The sequence below is a fragment of the Lampris incognitus genome, chromosome 3 (assembly GCF_029633865.1).
Source record: "Lampris incognitus isolate fLamInc1 chromosome 3, fLamInc1.hap2, whole genome shotgun sequence".
Lineage (NCBI taxonomy): Eukaryota > Metazoa > Chordata > Actinopteri > Lampriformes > Lampridae > Lampris > Lampris incognitus.
Window position 1 is genome coordinate 20030301 of NC_079213.1, and position 14461 is coordinate 20044761.

The window sequence follows — 14461 nt, forward strand, 5'->3', positions numbered from 1 at the left end:
CCTGCCTTTACAGAGTTTGAGTGGCGTGCCTCTGCTGAGCACCTTTGCAATTTGTCATGCCGTGCAGATATAATAAACACATGCACGTCCACTAACACTTTAACACTGCTGATGCCAGTGTCGTGTTATGCATGCAGGCATGCAATATGTTGCAGTATGTTGCAGGGCACTGTTCCCGTGCACACATTTCTTCAATCCTACACTTCGCACCATGTACATAACTATTAATGATATTAGATGTATTACTTGCAGTGTTAGGAGCATAATGCCTCCTTGCACCTTGTTTTTTGCATAGAAAACCAATGTGTACTACTCTGACAAAATGCAGTTCCACGGTTAGCGGTGGATTGTACACGTACTGTGAGGAACAGTGGCGGCTGGTGCTAACAATTTTTGGGGGGGCGCAGTTTACCTTGGCGCAGCACACCTGACAGCTGCTTTAATGTCCGCACAGTAACAGAGTTATTAAAAAGGACAATGTTTAAGAAGGACAACGTAGCCAAGGACAATGTAGCCTATAGTTTGGCTACATTGTCCTTCTTAATAACTCTGTGATTGTGTGGACATTAAAGCAGCTGTCAGGTGTGCCGCGCCAAGGTAAATTGCGCCCCCCACCAAATAAAATAAATAAAAAATTGTCAGCCCCAGCCGCCACTGGGAGGAAGGACACCAAAGTAGAATAAAATAAAAACAAATGGCTGTATTCTAAAACTAACCTGTACTAACGGCACGTGCTACGTCCCGTTTTACCCCCCCCCCTCACTTTCTAAAATAACACGTAGCCGTTTCCAAGGTATAGAAAGAGGCTTGCGTTTGTTCCACAATTGCGCCCCTCTCGGTAAACAAATCCTAATGTGTGACTGACGGCAGCGCGGGGGCGACTCCTACTCCGCTCTCGGCTCGTGTCAACAGGAAAAAGAGGTCGACGCAGCCAATGAGAGTGAATGGGAGGTGTGCGTTTTGTGAAAAGAACACACTGTACCGTCCCGGCTCCGCTTCCACGGCCCTTGCCCGCCGCTGCGCGACAGGAGCCAGCTGAGTGGCTGTCGTAAATGGTCCGCTTTCCTTATTCCCCGCTATGATTGGAGAAAGTGAAGGCCAATAACTTTTTTATTTTTTTATTTTTGTTAACCACCCCCACCACCGCCTCAGTACGTGTCCTTGTTTTCGGCTCAGGAGTCGGCCCGGTGACGGTCCGCTCGCGTTCGACGCGCCCATGTCGGTACACGGGAGGAGGTTGCTATAACAGTTACCTCACGCACCGTGCAGAACGGACGCAGAGCAAAGTGTGTAGCGTCGGTGTGTGAAGTCTTATTTTCACCGCATGCCTTGCCAACGCTCTCACACACAAACGGCATTGTGGAGGGTGGGGAAGGAAGGAGGGGAAGTGTGTGTGTGTGTTTGGGGGAAGGGGGGGTGAACTTTACGCGCAGACGCGTCATACGTTTAAAGGCCCTAGCTTCGTCACAGCACCCTCTAGCAGCCCTGCGTCTTCCGTGCCGCTATCGAGCCGTTCACCCCCACGAGCTGACGGCGTCAAATCGGAGAGCGGTCGCAGACACGACACACGACCCGATCTCACGCGGAGATATTGCGTCACACACGAAAAAAACAAAAACGAGCTGGTCTCCGGATTACCGTAAAAATACACACACTTGCGTTTCATTCGGTGGCGGCCGGATCCGCTATCACGCGCATCTTGCCTCGTTGGACGTGCGCGGCGGACGGCGTGCCGGTTCGGGGAGAGACGGGGGGCGGCGACAAAACTCCGCCGTGGAGTAACGACGTGTCCGGGGTCTCAAGTCGACCCGGGCGGTGCGCCTCCGCGGGCATGAAGCGCTCCTCCCGCCAAGCGTGGCGTCGCACGGAGATCCGTCCACCGCAATAATAAATGGGCCGGGCCCCCCACGTCCCAACTGCAGACACGCAATCACGAGGCAGTCAGTTCACAAGATGGGCTAACTCGAGAGAGACGACAGGTGAGTGCGTGAGCGCGTGCGTGAGCGCATGCGTGTTCCCCGGGTGGAGATGGCGATACAAATAAACCCCGGGCTCACATCGTTTTTACGACAGCAATTCTTTTTAATCAAATGGTAGATTTCAGGAACAATACAAAACATAGTACAGGATGTAAAATTGATTATTGGGCTCAGTTTTGCAACCTTTTTATTTTACCTTACAAACAATATAATGAAAATATTCTATTTACAGAGAAGGCAAAAAAAATTTTTTTTTTAAAAATGTTGCTTTGGAAAGCCATACATACACCCCAAAAAAAAAGCTCAACATAAATAAGTTAGTATAATTTTCTCAGTGTTTTTACAAGAAAATATACATACAGGTACACTTCAAAAGTTTGACACTGACTCACAACAGTGTTAACTGTCTTTTTTTTTCTGCAATCACAAAAAAAAGGAGAAATTCCTTATAGTGCAATTACATGTTCCACATGAATTCCACATCACAAAACAAATTGTTGAATGATTCACATATTTTCATTTGCATAATGTGTAGCCCCAGTGTTATTAACAACACTTGTCACATCCATGGTCTACACTTGGGGGGTGGGGGGAATGGGGAGGGAGGGGGGGATAAGTGAGTCATAGGCCACAAAAATAATCTATTTAACCTTAAGACACGTTGAAAAAAGGTGGACAGTTAGCAAATATGCTAAATTTGGTTGGATATTGCTCAGCAGTAAGGTCATCTCATCCCCCCCCACAGAAACAAACAAAAAAAGGCACAACTTTGGCAAAAGTCTATCCCTGGAAGGAAAAAAAAAGGGAAATAGAGGAGATATGATTCAGATTCACATGTAAACATTATCTGCCGTGGCTGGCCCCAGGTACATGAACCCTCAATTTACAGTGTGCCTCGGTGTCTATATAAAGCGCTATATAAATGTAATCCATCATCATGATCAGCAACAAATGGGGCCCTCAGGACAAAAGATGGAGCACTGGGACAGATAAAGCCGAACAAAATTGAACACATTTTGCTTCCATGATACCCTGACTTTTTCAAATCTGCATTTTTAACGTGTATGATCTACCTGATTAAAAAAAAAAGAAACAAAGAAGATGCAGCAATATCACCGCTTTAAACAAAAATAATTTCTCTTGTGGAAACTGCACTGCAATTTCCCCGAGTCAAATTCACACACAGTTAATCAAATATATTTAGCATAAGGTATGAAAGCATAACATTTTTTTATGTGCTACATCTGAAACATAGGTAGTAAAAAATGAGCAAAAAGGAAAAGAAATCCATTTGCACACTGCTACATTGTCTGCTTTTGAGGCAATTTAATTTATCTGAGTGCCAAAACTTTATAGTGTACATATTCAGTGCTTGTGCAGCCTCTCTCCTCCGTTCTTAAGGCTGTATTTTTTTTACTTCCTCTCTCTTCTCCTCTTGTCAGGTACTGAGAAAGGCTGCAGTATTCCCCCAAAGACAGGACTCTCCTGCTCTGTGGGATATAAAAAAAGGGGAAATAGGCTGTTGAATGGTGCAATTCAACAATGGGGTGTGTACGTGCGCATGCCAACATGTACACATGCGCGCGCGCGCGCGCACACACACACACACACACACACACACACACACACACACACACACACACACACCGAGTTGGGAGAGGGCAAGCAGTCATAGTACAAAGGGCTGCACACTGTCAGCGACACCATGCAGACTGCAGCCAATTTGCAGCAAAGCGAGTACTTCAAGGGCCGATGACGTGTTACTATACTGTGCTCTGCAGTGAGGAATGTAAGGCATGTTTAGCGAGATAAAGTTCAGGCAAGGTATTTTTATGCGTTATCCATGCCAATAAACGCTGAAGCGGAAGGTATGGAGGGGAGGAGGAGCGGGGGGGGGGAGTAGAGCATTTACACGGCATATAAAATTCCAACTGGGGATTTCATCTTTCCGTCTACATTCTTCCCATTTAAGGTCACAGCACTATAACATACAGCCTCGATGCGATCAGTAATTGAAAAAAACAAAACAAAATCGACGGGTGCATGCCTTAACCGTCTCAGCCATCATACCATTTCAATGTAGTAGTGTCTCATTCTCTGGCGTGCTGGATGTCCGCTCCGCAGATGCTGCCGTCCGGCATGCTGGCTGCGGCTGGTCGTCATCATCATCGTCATCATCGCCAGTCCGCGACCTTTTAGTCTGACACTCACTCGAACAACCACCTGACCGGACCAAGAAACAAAAAACAAAAATAAAAATAAAATAAAAAAGAAGTATTAAGACGCTTTTACGATCACTGGAGCTGGGTGCCAAAAGCATTCGTGTTCAGACGCACGTCTTACCTAAGTCCCCTGCACAAACGCCCCCCAATAAGCTCCTGCCAAGCAGCCGCAGTCTGTTATATCACTAAGTAGGCCACGCTTGGGCTGCACATTCGCCAACACAAGACCTAACGAATAAAGTGCCCTAACAGCAACGCACCTCTGACTGACTAGCAGGGAAACGAACTGGTAGCGTTTCAGACGGTCGGTGTCCATGATAGCTGACCATGATAGCTGACGCATGTTGGAAAAGCTACGCGTGTCGCGCAGCAACAACAGGGCTTCACAAGTTGTGTGAGAGAAGGCGCAGGTCGTTTTTTGTTTGTTTTTCGTGTGCCGTGCAGCATGTCAGACGAGTAACTAACGAGCCAGATGTGCTGATAAGTGTGCCTGTGTGTATGTAAGGGTGGTGGGGGGTGGGGGGGGTGTGTGCAGTCACCTGTGACACCCGCAGGTCTTTTCCTGGGACCGTTGTCGGACGAGTCGCTCCTCTCGGCGTCCCGCCGGCGCTCGTCGTTGTCGTTTAAGTCCGCGCCGCGGCGCGCGTGCGGCGGTCTGAAGAAGAACTCGGGCGCGTTGCTCTCGACCACCCACTCGTAATTCCCCGGGGAGAGCGGCCGGTCGGCCGCCGGGTCGAAATTCCACCTGTCGACGAAAGCCCGTTCGTTGTCCCGCGCGGCGGCCCTGGCCTCCCGCATGGTCTCCTCCCGGTCCGCGGTGCCGAACAGGTTCCGGCAGACCGACGGCTTGCCGTGGTCGGGCTGCCGCGCGTCCACTCGCTCCAGCGTCGGGCTGGCGTTGGAAAGGCGCACGTCTGACATCTTGTTGCACATATGAAGACGAAATCGTGGGGCGAAGGAAAAAGCGACCAGCCGACGCGTTTTAGAAACCGCCACAGTTTCCCGAGCGGGTTATTCCTTCAGACGCAGCCGAGAGCCGAACGTGTGCACATTCTGCGAGTTATCATCCAAAACGACGACGTGCAAAACACACACCACCAAAAAAAAAAAAAAAGAAAGTGGGGCGAGGGGGGGGGGGAAACACAAAAACAAACAAAAGAAGAAAAAACAAACCCCGTCTCCTCCCTTTCGTCGAAGCGAAGTGCAGGGTGTTGTTGTTGTTGTTTTTTTTAAAAGGGCAGTCCTGTCAGCTCCGTAGTAAGGCAGAGGAAAACACGGGTCGTCACAGCCAACATGGCGCTATAAGCTACTACTAGAAGTGAAAAGGCGAGAGCGACATCGAGGAGTATTTAAACAGAGAAGGCGATTCATTGGTCTGCGGGCTAGAACCGCCCATAATGTGCTCTTAAAGTTGAACGTGGCCATATCTTGTGCGGGTTCGATCTCTTACGCTGCTTGATACATAAGCTACATAAACATAAGGGGGGCGGGGGGAGAGGGGAGGCGATGTCATGCAAGGACACTGTGGCACCTACAGAGACTTGTTTTACCATCATGTGCTCGTTTGATCAGAATAAATACAAATGCAGGGGGAGGGTTTCCAACACCACCACCACCCCACCCCCCATCACACAAGGCAAGTCCGGCCATCGGCATTGTATAATTCTTCAAGTAGAAATGAGAGAAGAAGAAAAAAAGGAAAATGCCGTGAAACACTGACCAGTTCTTTGTGTCTAACATATATACACACATATAGAACACTGGTTTCCATTTTTTTTAAATCCCCTTTTTGGGGGGGAGGTTGGGTTGTTAATAAAGCTGTCTAATCTGATCTATAGAAAAGGCCAACAAAATGTGAGAGGGCAACACATTTTTTTGGAATATATTTCCATCAGGTTGTAGAAGTGAGATATAAAGTTTTCCCTCCAGGGATGGGCAACATGATGCAGAAAGGGCCGGTGAGGGTGCAGGTCACACCTGACGCCATTAGTCGCTGCCCATCTTTCTGTTCAGGTTAAAAAAACACCTCTTCCAGAACTACTACCCTGTTACTTGCTCTTAGCCCTTATTGTATTCACTCATTTGAAGAAGAAAGAAATATTTTTCTTGCACTTTTACTTTATCACTGGTTTTACTCTTGGGTCCTTGTTTAGAGAGAAGATGCACATATGACCTCAGATGACCAGTAGCTCTCCCGATTTCCTACGTTAAATGCACTTATTGTAAGTCGCTTTGGATAACAGCGTCGGCTAAATGATTGTAATGTAAATGTAATGTAATTAGTCAACCAATAGTCTTTGCTAAGGACCTTGACTTGTACACTCAGGTGTGTAACTGCTTGGTTGGAACAAAGACCTGCATCCACAGCGGCCTTTTCTGGATCATGTTGCCCACCCCTGCATCTGTTGGGGTCATGAGCCGATGCCGTCAACGTAATCAACCGCCAAGTCTAAACAATGAAATCCCTTCTGTTCTGTAAAAGCCAAAGTGCACTACACCGGGGTAAAGATTGACTGGATCAATATTAATCCGTTTCATTTAGGAAGAGGTTAGGCCTGAGGTTGCAGAAGGGCACTGTGACACCTAAATGAGATTTTTTTGTGTGCAGGAGATAATACCTTGCGGACGACACCACCATCAGCTGACTTGCATCTGAGGGTGATGAGTCTGCTTACAGACAGGAGGTTGACAACCTGGTTAACTGGTGCAGCCAGAACAACCTGGATCCAAACCCCCAGAAGACAGTGGAGATGGTGGTGGAGTTCAGGAGAATCCCAGCCCTGTACCCCCACCCACCCCCTCGCACCCCTTCACCCTGTGTGACTCCCCAGTTACCTCTGTGGAGTCATTGTTTCCGGAGCACCGTCATCGCTCAGCACCTCAAGTGGGAGCTAAACATCAGCACCCTCATCAGCAAAGCACAGCAGAGCTTGTACTTCCTGTGGCAACAGAAGAAATTCAACCTGCCAAAGACAATGATGGGGAATTTCTATACTTCCATCACTGAGTCCATCCTAACCTCCTCCATCACCATCTGGTACGCTGCTGCCACCGCCAGGGACCAGGGCAGGCTGCAGCGCATCGTTCGATCGGCAGGGAAGGTGATCGGCTGCCGCCTCCCATCTCTCCAGGACCTGCACACCTCCAGGACCTTGAGGAGGGCAGGGAAGATCGTTTCGATCCCGCTCACCCTGGACACCGGCTTTTTGAGATTCTGACCTCTGGCATGAGGCTGAAGTCCATTAGGACCAAAACTTCACGCCACAAAAACAGCTTCTTCACTGTTGCAGTCGGACTAATCAACAGGCTCCCCTGCCCTCCTCCCTGGATTAATCAATAGCCCCCTTCCTGGACTAATCAATAGGCCCCCTGCCCCCCACTTACAGACTTTTTGCCACTTTTATTTTTTCGAGATGTGCGCTTTTGTACATATATTTTTTCCCATACTTACTTTACTTTATTTTATCTTATTTTATTCTCTGTACCAACAATGCCAAGCTAAATTCCTAGTGCAGGTTATGCACATGGCAATAAAATAATTTCTGATTCTAATCGTGCACCAATCTGGTTTTTATTGCAGGATGACATCAGCCCTAGAGTAAAAGGAGTTCTGTCATTGTTGGCTTGGTGCCTATCACTGTCAAACTCTGGCAGTAGTGTCAGCAGTTAGCTTGGTTGGTTGTAATTGCAGTCGCACACCGCCAATAGGTAACCTAAGCAGTGTAATTGTTAAGAATGACAAGGGGATTTTATGTCACACCAACAAATTCACCGTCATTTTTTGAGATACAACAAATGGGTAATTTCCATCCCTAAACTCAAAAACATTACTAGGATTTCTGGAGGATTCTTATTTTGCACTTTTGAGCCATGTGATGCTTGCTGATGGGTGCTATAGTCAATAGGCCAAAGTTGGTGGTTATTCTTCAGAACAGCTATGTGCGAAGTTTGTCTTAAAATGCATACTGGTACAGAAAAACATTCTGCAATTTCCAGACGTTTGTTAAGGCCTAAATCTTCCAAATTCTGCAAAACATGGAAGTATTCCATTATCAATCTATGCTGTGAAATTGATTTTATACAACTGAAATTAAATGAAAGCCACATTATTTGACATTGTATTCTTACAAGGAAATTGTTCTCTGCATTTAACCCATCCTATTGTATAGGAGCAGTGGGCAGCTGCAGTCCCCGGGGACCAACTCCAGTTTTTCTTTTCATTGCCTTCAGGGACACAGACAGGAGTACTAACCCTAACATGCATGGCTTTTTGATGGTGGGAGGAAAGCGGAGCACCCGGGGGGAAACCCATCACAGACACGGGGAGACCATGCAAACTCCACACAGAAAGGACCTGGGACAGCATGGGGTTCGAACCCAGGACCTTCTTGCTGTGAGGCAACAGTGCTAACCACTGGGCCACTGTGCTACCAATCTAATCTGTGCAAATCTATGGAAATTTTGTAATAAGTGGATTTATTAACGACATCAAACTTTGTGTGCGCTTGCATAGTTCATGTTATGTCTTGAACAACAACAGTAGACAACGTTTTTGCTTTAACTTATCTTTATGAAGTAAATATTGATTGCACAGTGTAATGGCTGCGGAATAATGACACCATCGGCATTTAGATTGGTTCCCCATGAGCCTCACTTTCACCATGCAATTCTGTCTGCCACCAGGTACAATCTCACAGGAAAATTAAGGCTTGATTTATGGCACAAAGGAAAAGCGTCAATCATTGCACACCCAAAATAAGAAGAGGATAGCGTTTTTGTTTCCCCTTGTAGCTACTGGTAGCTAGCCCCAGTAGCGGAAATGGTGGACAGTGGAACAACCGAAGTGACAGTGGAAACTCTACCCGGCGAGAGAACAAGAACCCCGTTGACAGAGGAGGCAAAGAAGGTGAAGAGGGAGAGTGACAGAAACAGAGGTAGAACAAGAGTGAACCTCGGACGGGCACTCACTCAACAGAGTAAGCTCCGGTGTTGTATCGAACTCTGTTTACTTGTTGAGATCTGTTTCCACCTAGCCAGACAAAAGCGTTTGCATGGAAACAGGTTAGCTATCGGTTAGGATTAGGTTAAAGTGGCAGTAGACAATTTTTTTTTTGTTGCTTTAACTCATGAAGTGTTGATTGCACAGTGTAATGGCTATAGAATAATGACACCATCAGCATTTAGACTGGTTCTCTATAAGCCTTGCTTTCACTGTGCAATTCTGTCTGCCACCAGGTACAACTTTTCATGCCAAATCACTTTACAGCACAGGAAGTGTGTCAACCATCCAGTAGTGGGCTAGGCAGTGGCAGGCGGTTGAACAACCAAAGTAACTGTGGAAACTGCCTGGCAAGAGAAAAATAACCCAGCTGACCGAGGAGGCAGAGAAGGTGAAGAGGGAGAGTGATAGAAGATGATATATAACAAGAGTAAATGTCACTCAATGGAGAGCTCTCCGGGACTTGAGAGGGTTCCACACCGACATTCAGTTGGCATTATTTCTACTGGAATAGTAAGTAACACAACCTGCCTACTTATTAATACTACCAGATGTTTTACTCTGCCTTTGTCATACCACCGAGATAAGGGTTTCTAGTGCAAATTGGGATTATGACGGTTGTTTCTTGCTTTGGACAGTAGCCAGGCTGCTAATAAACAGAAAGCGATCTGGTTGTGTCTTTGCCACAGCGGCGCAAACAATAAAAACACTTGGAAATGTTGGTGGGGGGGAGGGAGAAGTTGTCTACTGCTGCTTTAAACTCTGTACTCTGTCACTAGTGAGTGTAGCCCTGCATTCCTCTGGAGCATTTGCCAGTCAAATCACTAAGGCAGCCATTGAGGCCATGCTCTTGATAAATACAGCAAGGCCATCTGCTGTATCAGTTTAAGATCACACTTAATCCTTGTTCTGCTCAAGTAACCACATGAGTTTATGGTTTTCTTTAAACCACAATATTATACAAAGTAAACAATTCAATGAGCAAAAATTATTGCAACATAAAACTTTGATCACAAAACAGAGATGGGGTCGAACATCTGTTTGAGCTTCATGAGAAGATTAAACCCAAGATGAGTAGCATCTACATTGCAATGCAATGGATCTGCAAAGAAATCCTCATGAAGTCATGGACTCAAAAGTGAATTAACTTGCATGGGTGTGTTGTACAGTCAGCGTATTAAGTGAGACCCAAGCCGAACATTGACAAAACACTGCAGAAAAGACACGTTCTATTTTATTAAATATCTTGTAGCAGTAAAATAAGGTCTAGAGTAAAAAAAAGTGGAACCATTGTTCAGAGTCCAAGAAAGTCAACATTACCACCATTGCCCCATGTAATGGGAGGCATGATGAGACCTCACACTTATCTCCAAAGGATTTTCAACACGTCTGTGAGCTTCAAGTTTGGAAGAAAAAAAGTCGACACTTCAACACTGCATACTCAATGCAGAAATCAACATGCATTAATTCAACGTACTGCTGTTAACATATCTTTTCTTGGAAAGTACGACAAATGTGGACTGACCCAAACCAAACACAGATGTAAATGGATAGCGCTTTTTCAAGAGTGCAACCGGTGACACACACTATAAATTCAACAACAACTAAATAGGAAGTAAGTCTATCATTTTCCCAATGCAAAAGAGGGGAAACATCAGTCTCTGATATCTTGTTATTAAGGTGTCACTGAAAACGGATTTAATGAAACTGAAATAACCAGGTGACTCAGTGTTGCTCTAAAGCTGAGATAATGATGCTAACTAGATTTATGTTAGAAACGGAGCAGTGTGTCTGAATTATGCAGAGATGGGCTGAATTAAGTCACAAGGTTAAATGGAGTCAGCAGAGCAATTCTCTGTATTACAGCCGATTTTCACTGGTGTGTATATTTTACCACACTCAACATCCCTTTTTAAACCTCAGTTAACCTTACTATACAAATATGACTCCAATTACTAGTATCAAACAGTAGGTGCTTGTGATTCAATAACAACTGTTTAAAATCACACAATTACCACAGCAACTAAGTATCTATAATAGGGCACATCAGTAAAAATGTACCAAATATAATGACAGTTTGGCAGCCTGCTGTGTTTTGCCTTAATTGTTTGACTGCAGTGTCCTGCAATTTTACAAAACTGGCATAATGTCTACAAAAACAACTATAAAGAAAAATTGTTATGAGGATTTTTGATTTAAAAAAAAAAACGTTTCCAACAGAGCAACTAAATACTGTTGTCCATATATATAATAGTGCAATCAAGTATTCGATGTGAGGATCTAAGGACAGGATGTTGTGCTGCTGTAAAGCCCCCTGAGGCAAATTTGTAATTTGTGATATCGGACTACTCAAATAAAATTGACTTAAAATTAACTCAAGTATCTTTTTTTTAACTGCTACAGGTCCTGGAAGTGATTCTAGGGCTAGGACGGAAATGAAAAAGCAATGGAAATAATGACTCCTGCCCATCACTAGAAATAACTCTAGGGGAAACACCTTACCAATAATAAACATATAATAAATAAACACCACCGACTGGGTGGCACACTAACTTGACAGGGCTGTTGAGTTTCCAAAACTACCTGCTACTATGGCTGCATCAAAAGCCACACATAGATACTAACTCCCACCAAATCTTACCAACATTTTGTTGGTAGCTGATGATAGTTTCCTACCTTGAAGGCACCCTCATCTGCCCCATAGTCAACCTACATATATTCAATGCTCTCCCCTCCATCAAGTTATTGGTTTGATTCTGTATGGGTATAACAGAAACATGATTATAAGGCAACAAAACACGACCGGTACTTGCTCACTGGCCCAAAGCTGGTTTCTTTCTGCATGTTGCTTTCCTACACAAACCGGATGTGCTCAGTGTCCCAACAGAAAACCAAAAGGTGGCGACAGCTCACCATAGTCACCACAGTGCCAGTGTGAATAGAAAATCTCACTTCTGGAAAGGAGGGGTGTTATTCTGCCTTTGCATTGACTGGGGCTCCCCACGTCGAAACTTCCAGCCCAGCACACACGTGTCATGAGGGCGCAGTCTTGGAGGCTTGCTTCCTTTTGGCCAGCTCAGTCTGAATCTGACGAGGGAATTGGTCCAGGTGCTTTTTCACACACTGCATGCAGAACCTCTTCGTGTAGAACAGACTGCATTCCTGACAGAAGAGAAAGTAAGGGTCCACACAAGTTTCAAAGGCATGTGGCTGTGGTTGTACACACAACTAAACACATAACCTGTAAAAAGTCACGTTTTTAAACGATTGAGAAATTCTTATTTTCTCTGTGACACCCCAAAATTTATGCAGTGGATGTTAACTTAGTAGATCCACATTAAAGAACTCACTCAACATGAACGACTATACGAGTGTTAAACACTCGAAACCTGATATGTGTTTACATGTTTTTTATACATTTATATCGATGCCAACTAAAACAAACTATGACGAAAGAAAAACTGAAAATGCATTAAACGTGCAACTATCGTGTGCATGGTTAGAAAATAGGATTACTCCTTAATTCGGTCCCAAAGATTTCAATTCAGGAGTTTGTGCGCTCCCATCTCATAAACACCCCTGATAAAGAAAGATGCATTTTACCCAGACGACAGTGTTGGTGTTCCCTGACCTAAGTCACATGACTAAAACGAACAAAACGCGGATATACAAATATTCTACTGCATCCATGAAGCAGTAATAGTGCTGGCAAGGACCACTTACCGTTCCCACACAAACAGGGATATTGCACAGGCTACACGTAGACCCCAAAACAAGGAACTTCTCCTTTTCTGAGCTGAACGGGTCCTTGGTCACGAAACACTCCTCAAGCAACCTTTGGAGAAACCAGACAGGAGCTGAGTGACGGTCATGCTTGGCTAGATAAACGTAATGCCGTGGTGTGATCTGTAATTTATCACAATTTTGTCATTTATTCAAATCAATGCATTTGCGGTGGCAATGCAACGTAGATGTAACGCCAGAGAGAGCTCACATAGATGAGTGACCGCCACAAAGGCAATGAGATAAAGGACAGACTTTTACACTTGTACCAACTGCAGAGATAGACGTAAATGTATCGCCACGGTTACGTCTATGCTTGGCTAGCGTTAGCATACGCTAGCACGTCGTCTCGGAAGACACTCCGGAGGCGGAGACTGAAAACCATTTCGGGCTAGACTTACACAATGGCTCTTGTGTTGGGTGGTTTCTGGCCGTAGTAAGTGAACGGGGTTGTCATGCTGCACAGCCGGCAGGTAAATGCCTGCTGAGGGGGTTCACCTGTGAATTGGTCCATGCCGAGACGGAGAGCCAAGCAGCAGCTTCCTGCTTTTTATAGCCAACTCGTCTCTCGAAGCTGCACTGCCACCTACTGGACCGGGGTGAGGCGCAACAGTAGAACGGAACAGAACAGACCTCATTCGGGCCTAAGGTCCAAGGATAGAGGCTGTTGTATGTCGTATGTTATATACTGTCATATATTGTTGTATATTGTACTGACTGTAAAACCCTTCAAGACTACCTTGCGATTTAGGGCTATACAAATAAACTAGACTTAATAGAATAGAATAGAATAAATTATCTTCTACTTGTTATGGATTCTGATTCCACACAGAGATGGGCACAAATACATCATAAGTATCTTGTTACAAATTACAAATAATTGCTCATCAAATGTAGCAAAATAAAATGCAAAATACTGGTATGAGAAAACGTTTAATTAAAATACAAGTAATCTGTCATTTGAAAATACATTCTATAAAAACTGATATCACATTTCAGGCATTAAGTAGCCTCAATATGGGTCTGACCTTATATTAAGAGAATGGTGCTGAATATGGACTTGCCAGGGAAGAGAAAAAGAAGAAGACCAAAGAGGAGGTTTATGGATGTGTTGAGAGAGGATATGCAGGTGGCTGGTGTTGCAGAGGAAAATGCAGAGGACAAGAAGAAATGGAAATGGATCACCCGCTGTGGTGACCCCTAACAGGAGCAGCCGAAAGTAATAGTAGTAGTAGTAGTAGTAGTAGTAGTAGTAATATGGGTCTGACCTTAACCCCCCTACATTGAAAAGATGAGCTCTGCTAATTTTCCCACATCATAGATTTGCAGTGGCCAATCAGGATATCTTGGAAGTGGGAGGCTGCGAATTCAGGGGTGCATTCTGGGTGGTTTCTGTCAGTCAAAGCGACCATTGACCAACTGAGTGAAAAGCTAATTGAAATACAACTGGGGGAACTGAACAGTTAGGCCACAGTGAT

General features: G+C 45.1%; 2 protein-coding genes across 2 annotated transcripts; both read right to left on the bottom strand.

Annotated features, from left to right (window-relative positions):
• Nucleotides 1-2042: 2042 nt before the first annotated feature.
• On the bottom strand, nt 2043-5521 carry cdkn1ba (cyclin dependent kinase inhibitor 1Ba). The gene is made up of 3 exons (XM_056276346.1): nt 4741-5521; nt 4050-4202; nt 2043-3469 (listed from the first exon to the last, which is right to left on the bottom strand). Exons 1-2 carry the CDS (start codon nt 5132-5134, stop codon nt 4054-4056), a joined length of 543 nt encoding a protein of 180 aa, XP_056132321.1. The 5' UTR covers nt 5135-5521; the 3' UTR covers nt 2043-3469; nt 4050-4053.
• Nucleotides 5522-11399: 5878 nt separating this feature from the next.
• Nucleotides 11400-13510, bottom strand: cdpf1 (cysteine rich DPF motif domain containing 1). The gene is made up of 3 exons (XM_056277770.1): nt 13385-13510; nt 12924-13035; nt 11400-12362 (listed from the first exon to the last, which is right to left on the bottom strand). Exons 1-3 carry the CDS (start codon nt 13495-13497, stop codon nt 12234-12236), a joined length of 354 nt encoding a protein of 117 aa, XP_056133745.1. The 5' UTR covers nt 13498-13510; the 3' UTR covers nt 11400-12233.
• Nucleotides 13511-14461: the final 951 nt, after the last annotated feature.

Excerpts from the sequence above, each read along its gene's own strand:
- cdkn1ba (XM_056276346.1), bottom strand. The coding sequence starts at position 5,134 with ATGTGCAACAAGATGTCAGACGTGCGCCTTTCCAACGCCAGCCCGACG. Across the intron at positions 4,203-4,740 it reads AAGACCTGCGGGTGTCACAG|GTGGTTGTTCGAGTGAGTGT; the intron begins GTGACTGCACAC and ends TGGTCCGGTCAG.
- cdpf1 (XM_056277770.1), bottom strand. The coding sequence starts at position 13,497 with ATGGACCAATTCACAGGTGAACCCCCTCAGCAGGCATTTACCTGCCGG. Across the intron at positions 13,036-13,384 it reads CCCAACACAAGAGCCATTGT|GTTGCTTGAGGAGTGTTTCG; the intron begins GTAAGTCTAGCC and ends GTTTCTCCAAAG. Across the intron at positions 12,363-12,923 it reads TCCCTGTTTGTGTGGGAACG|GAATGCAGTCTGTTCTACAC; the intron begins GTAAGTGGTCCT and ends CTCTTCTGTCAG.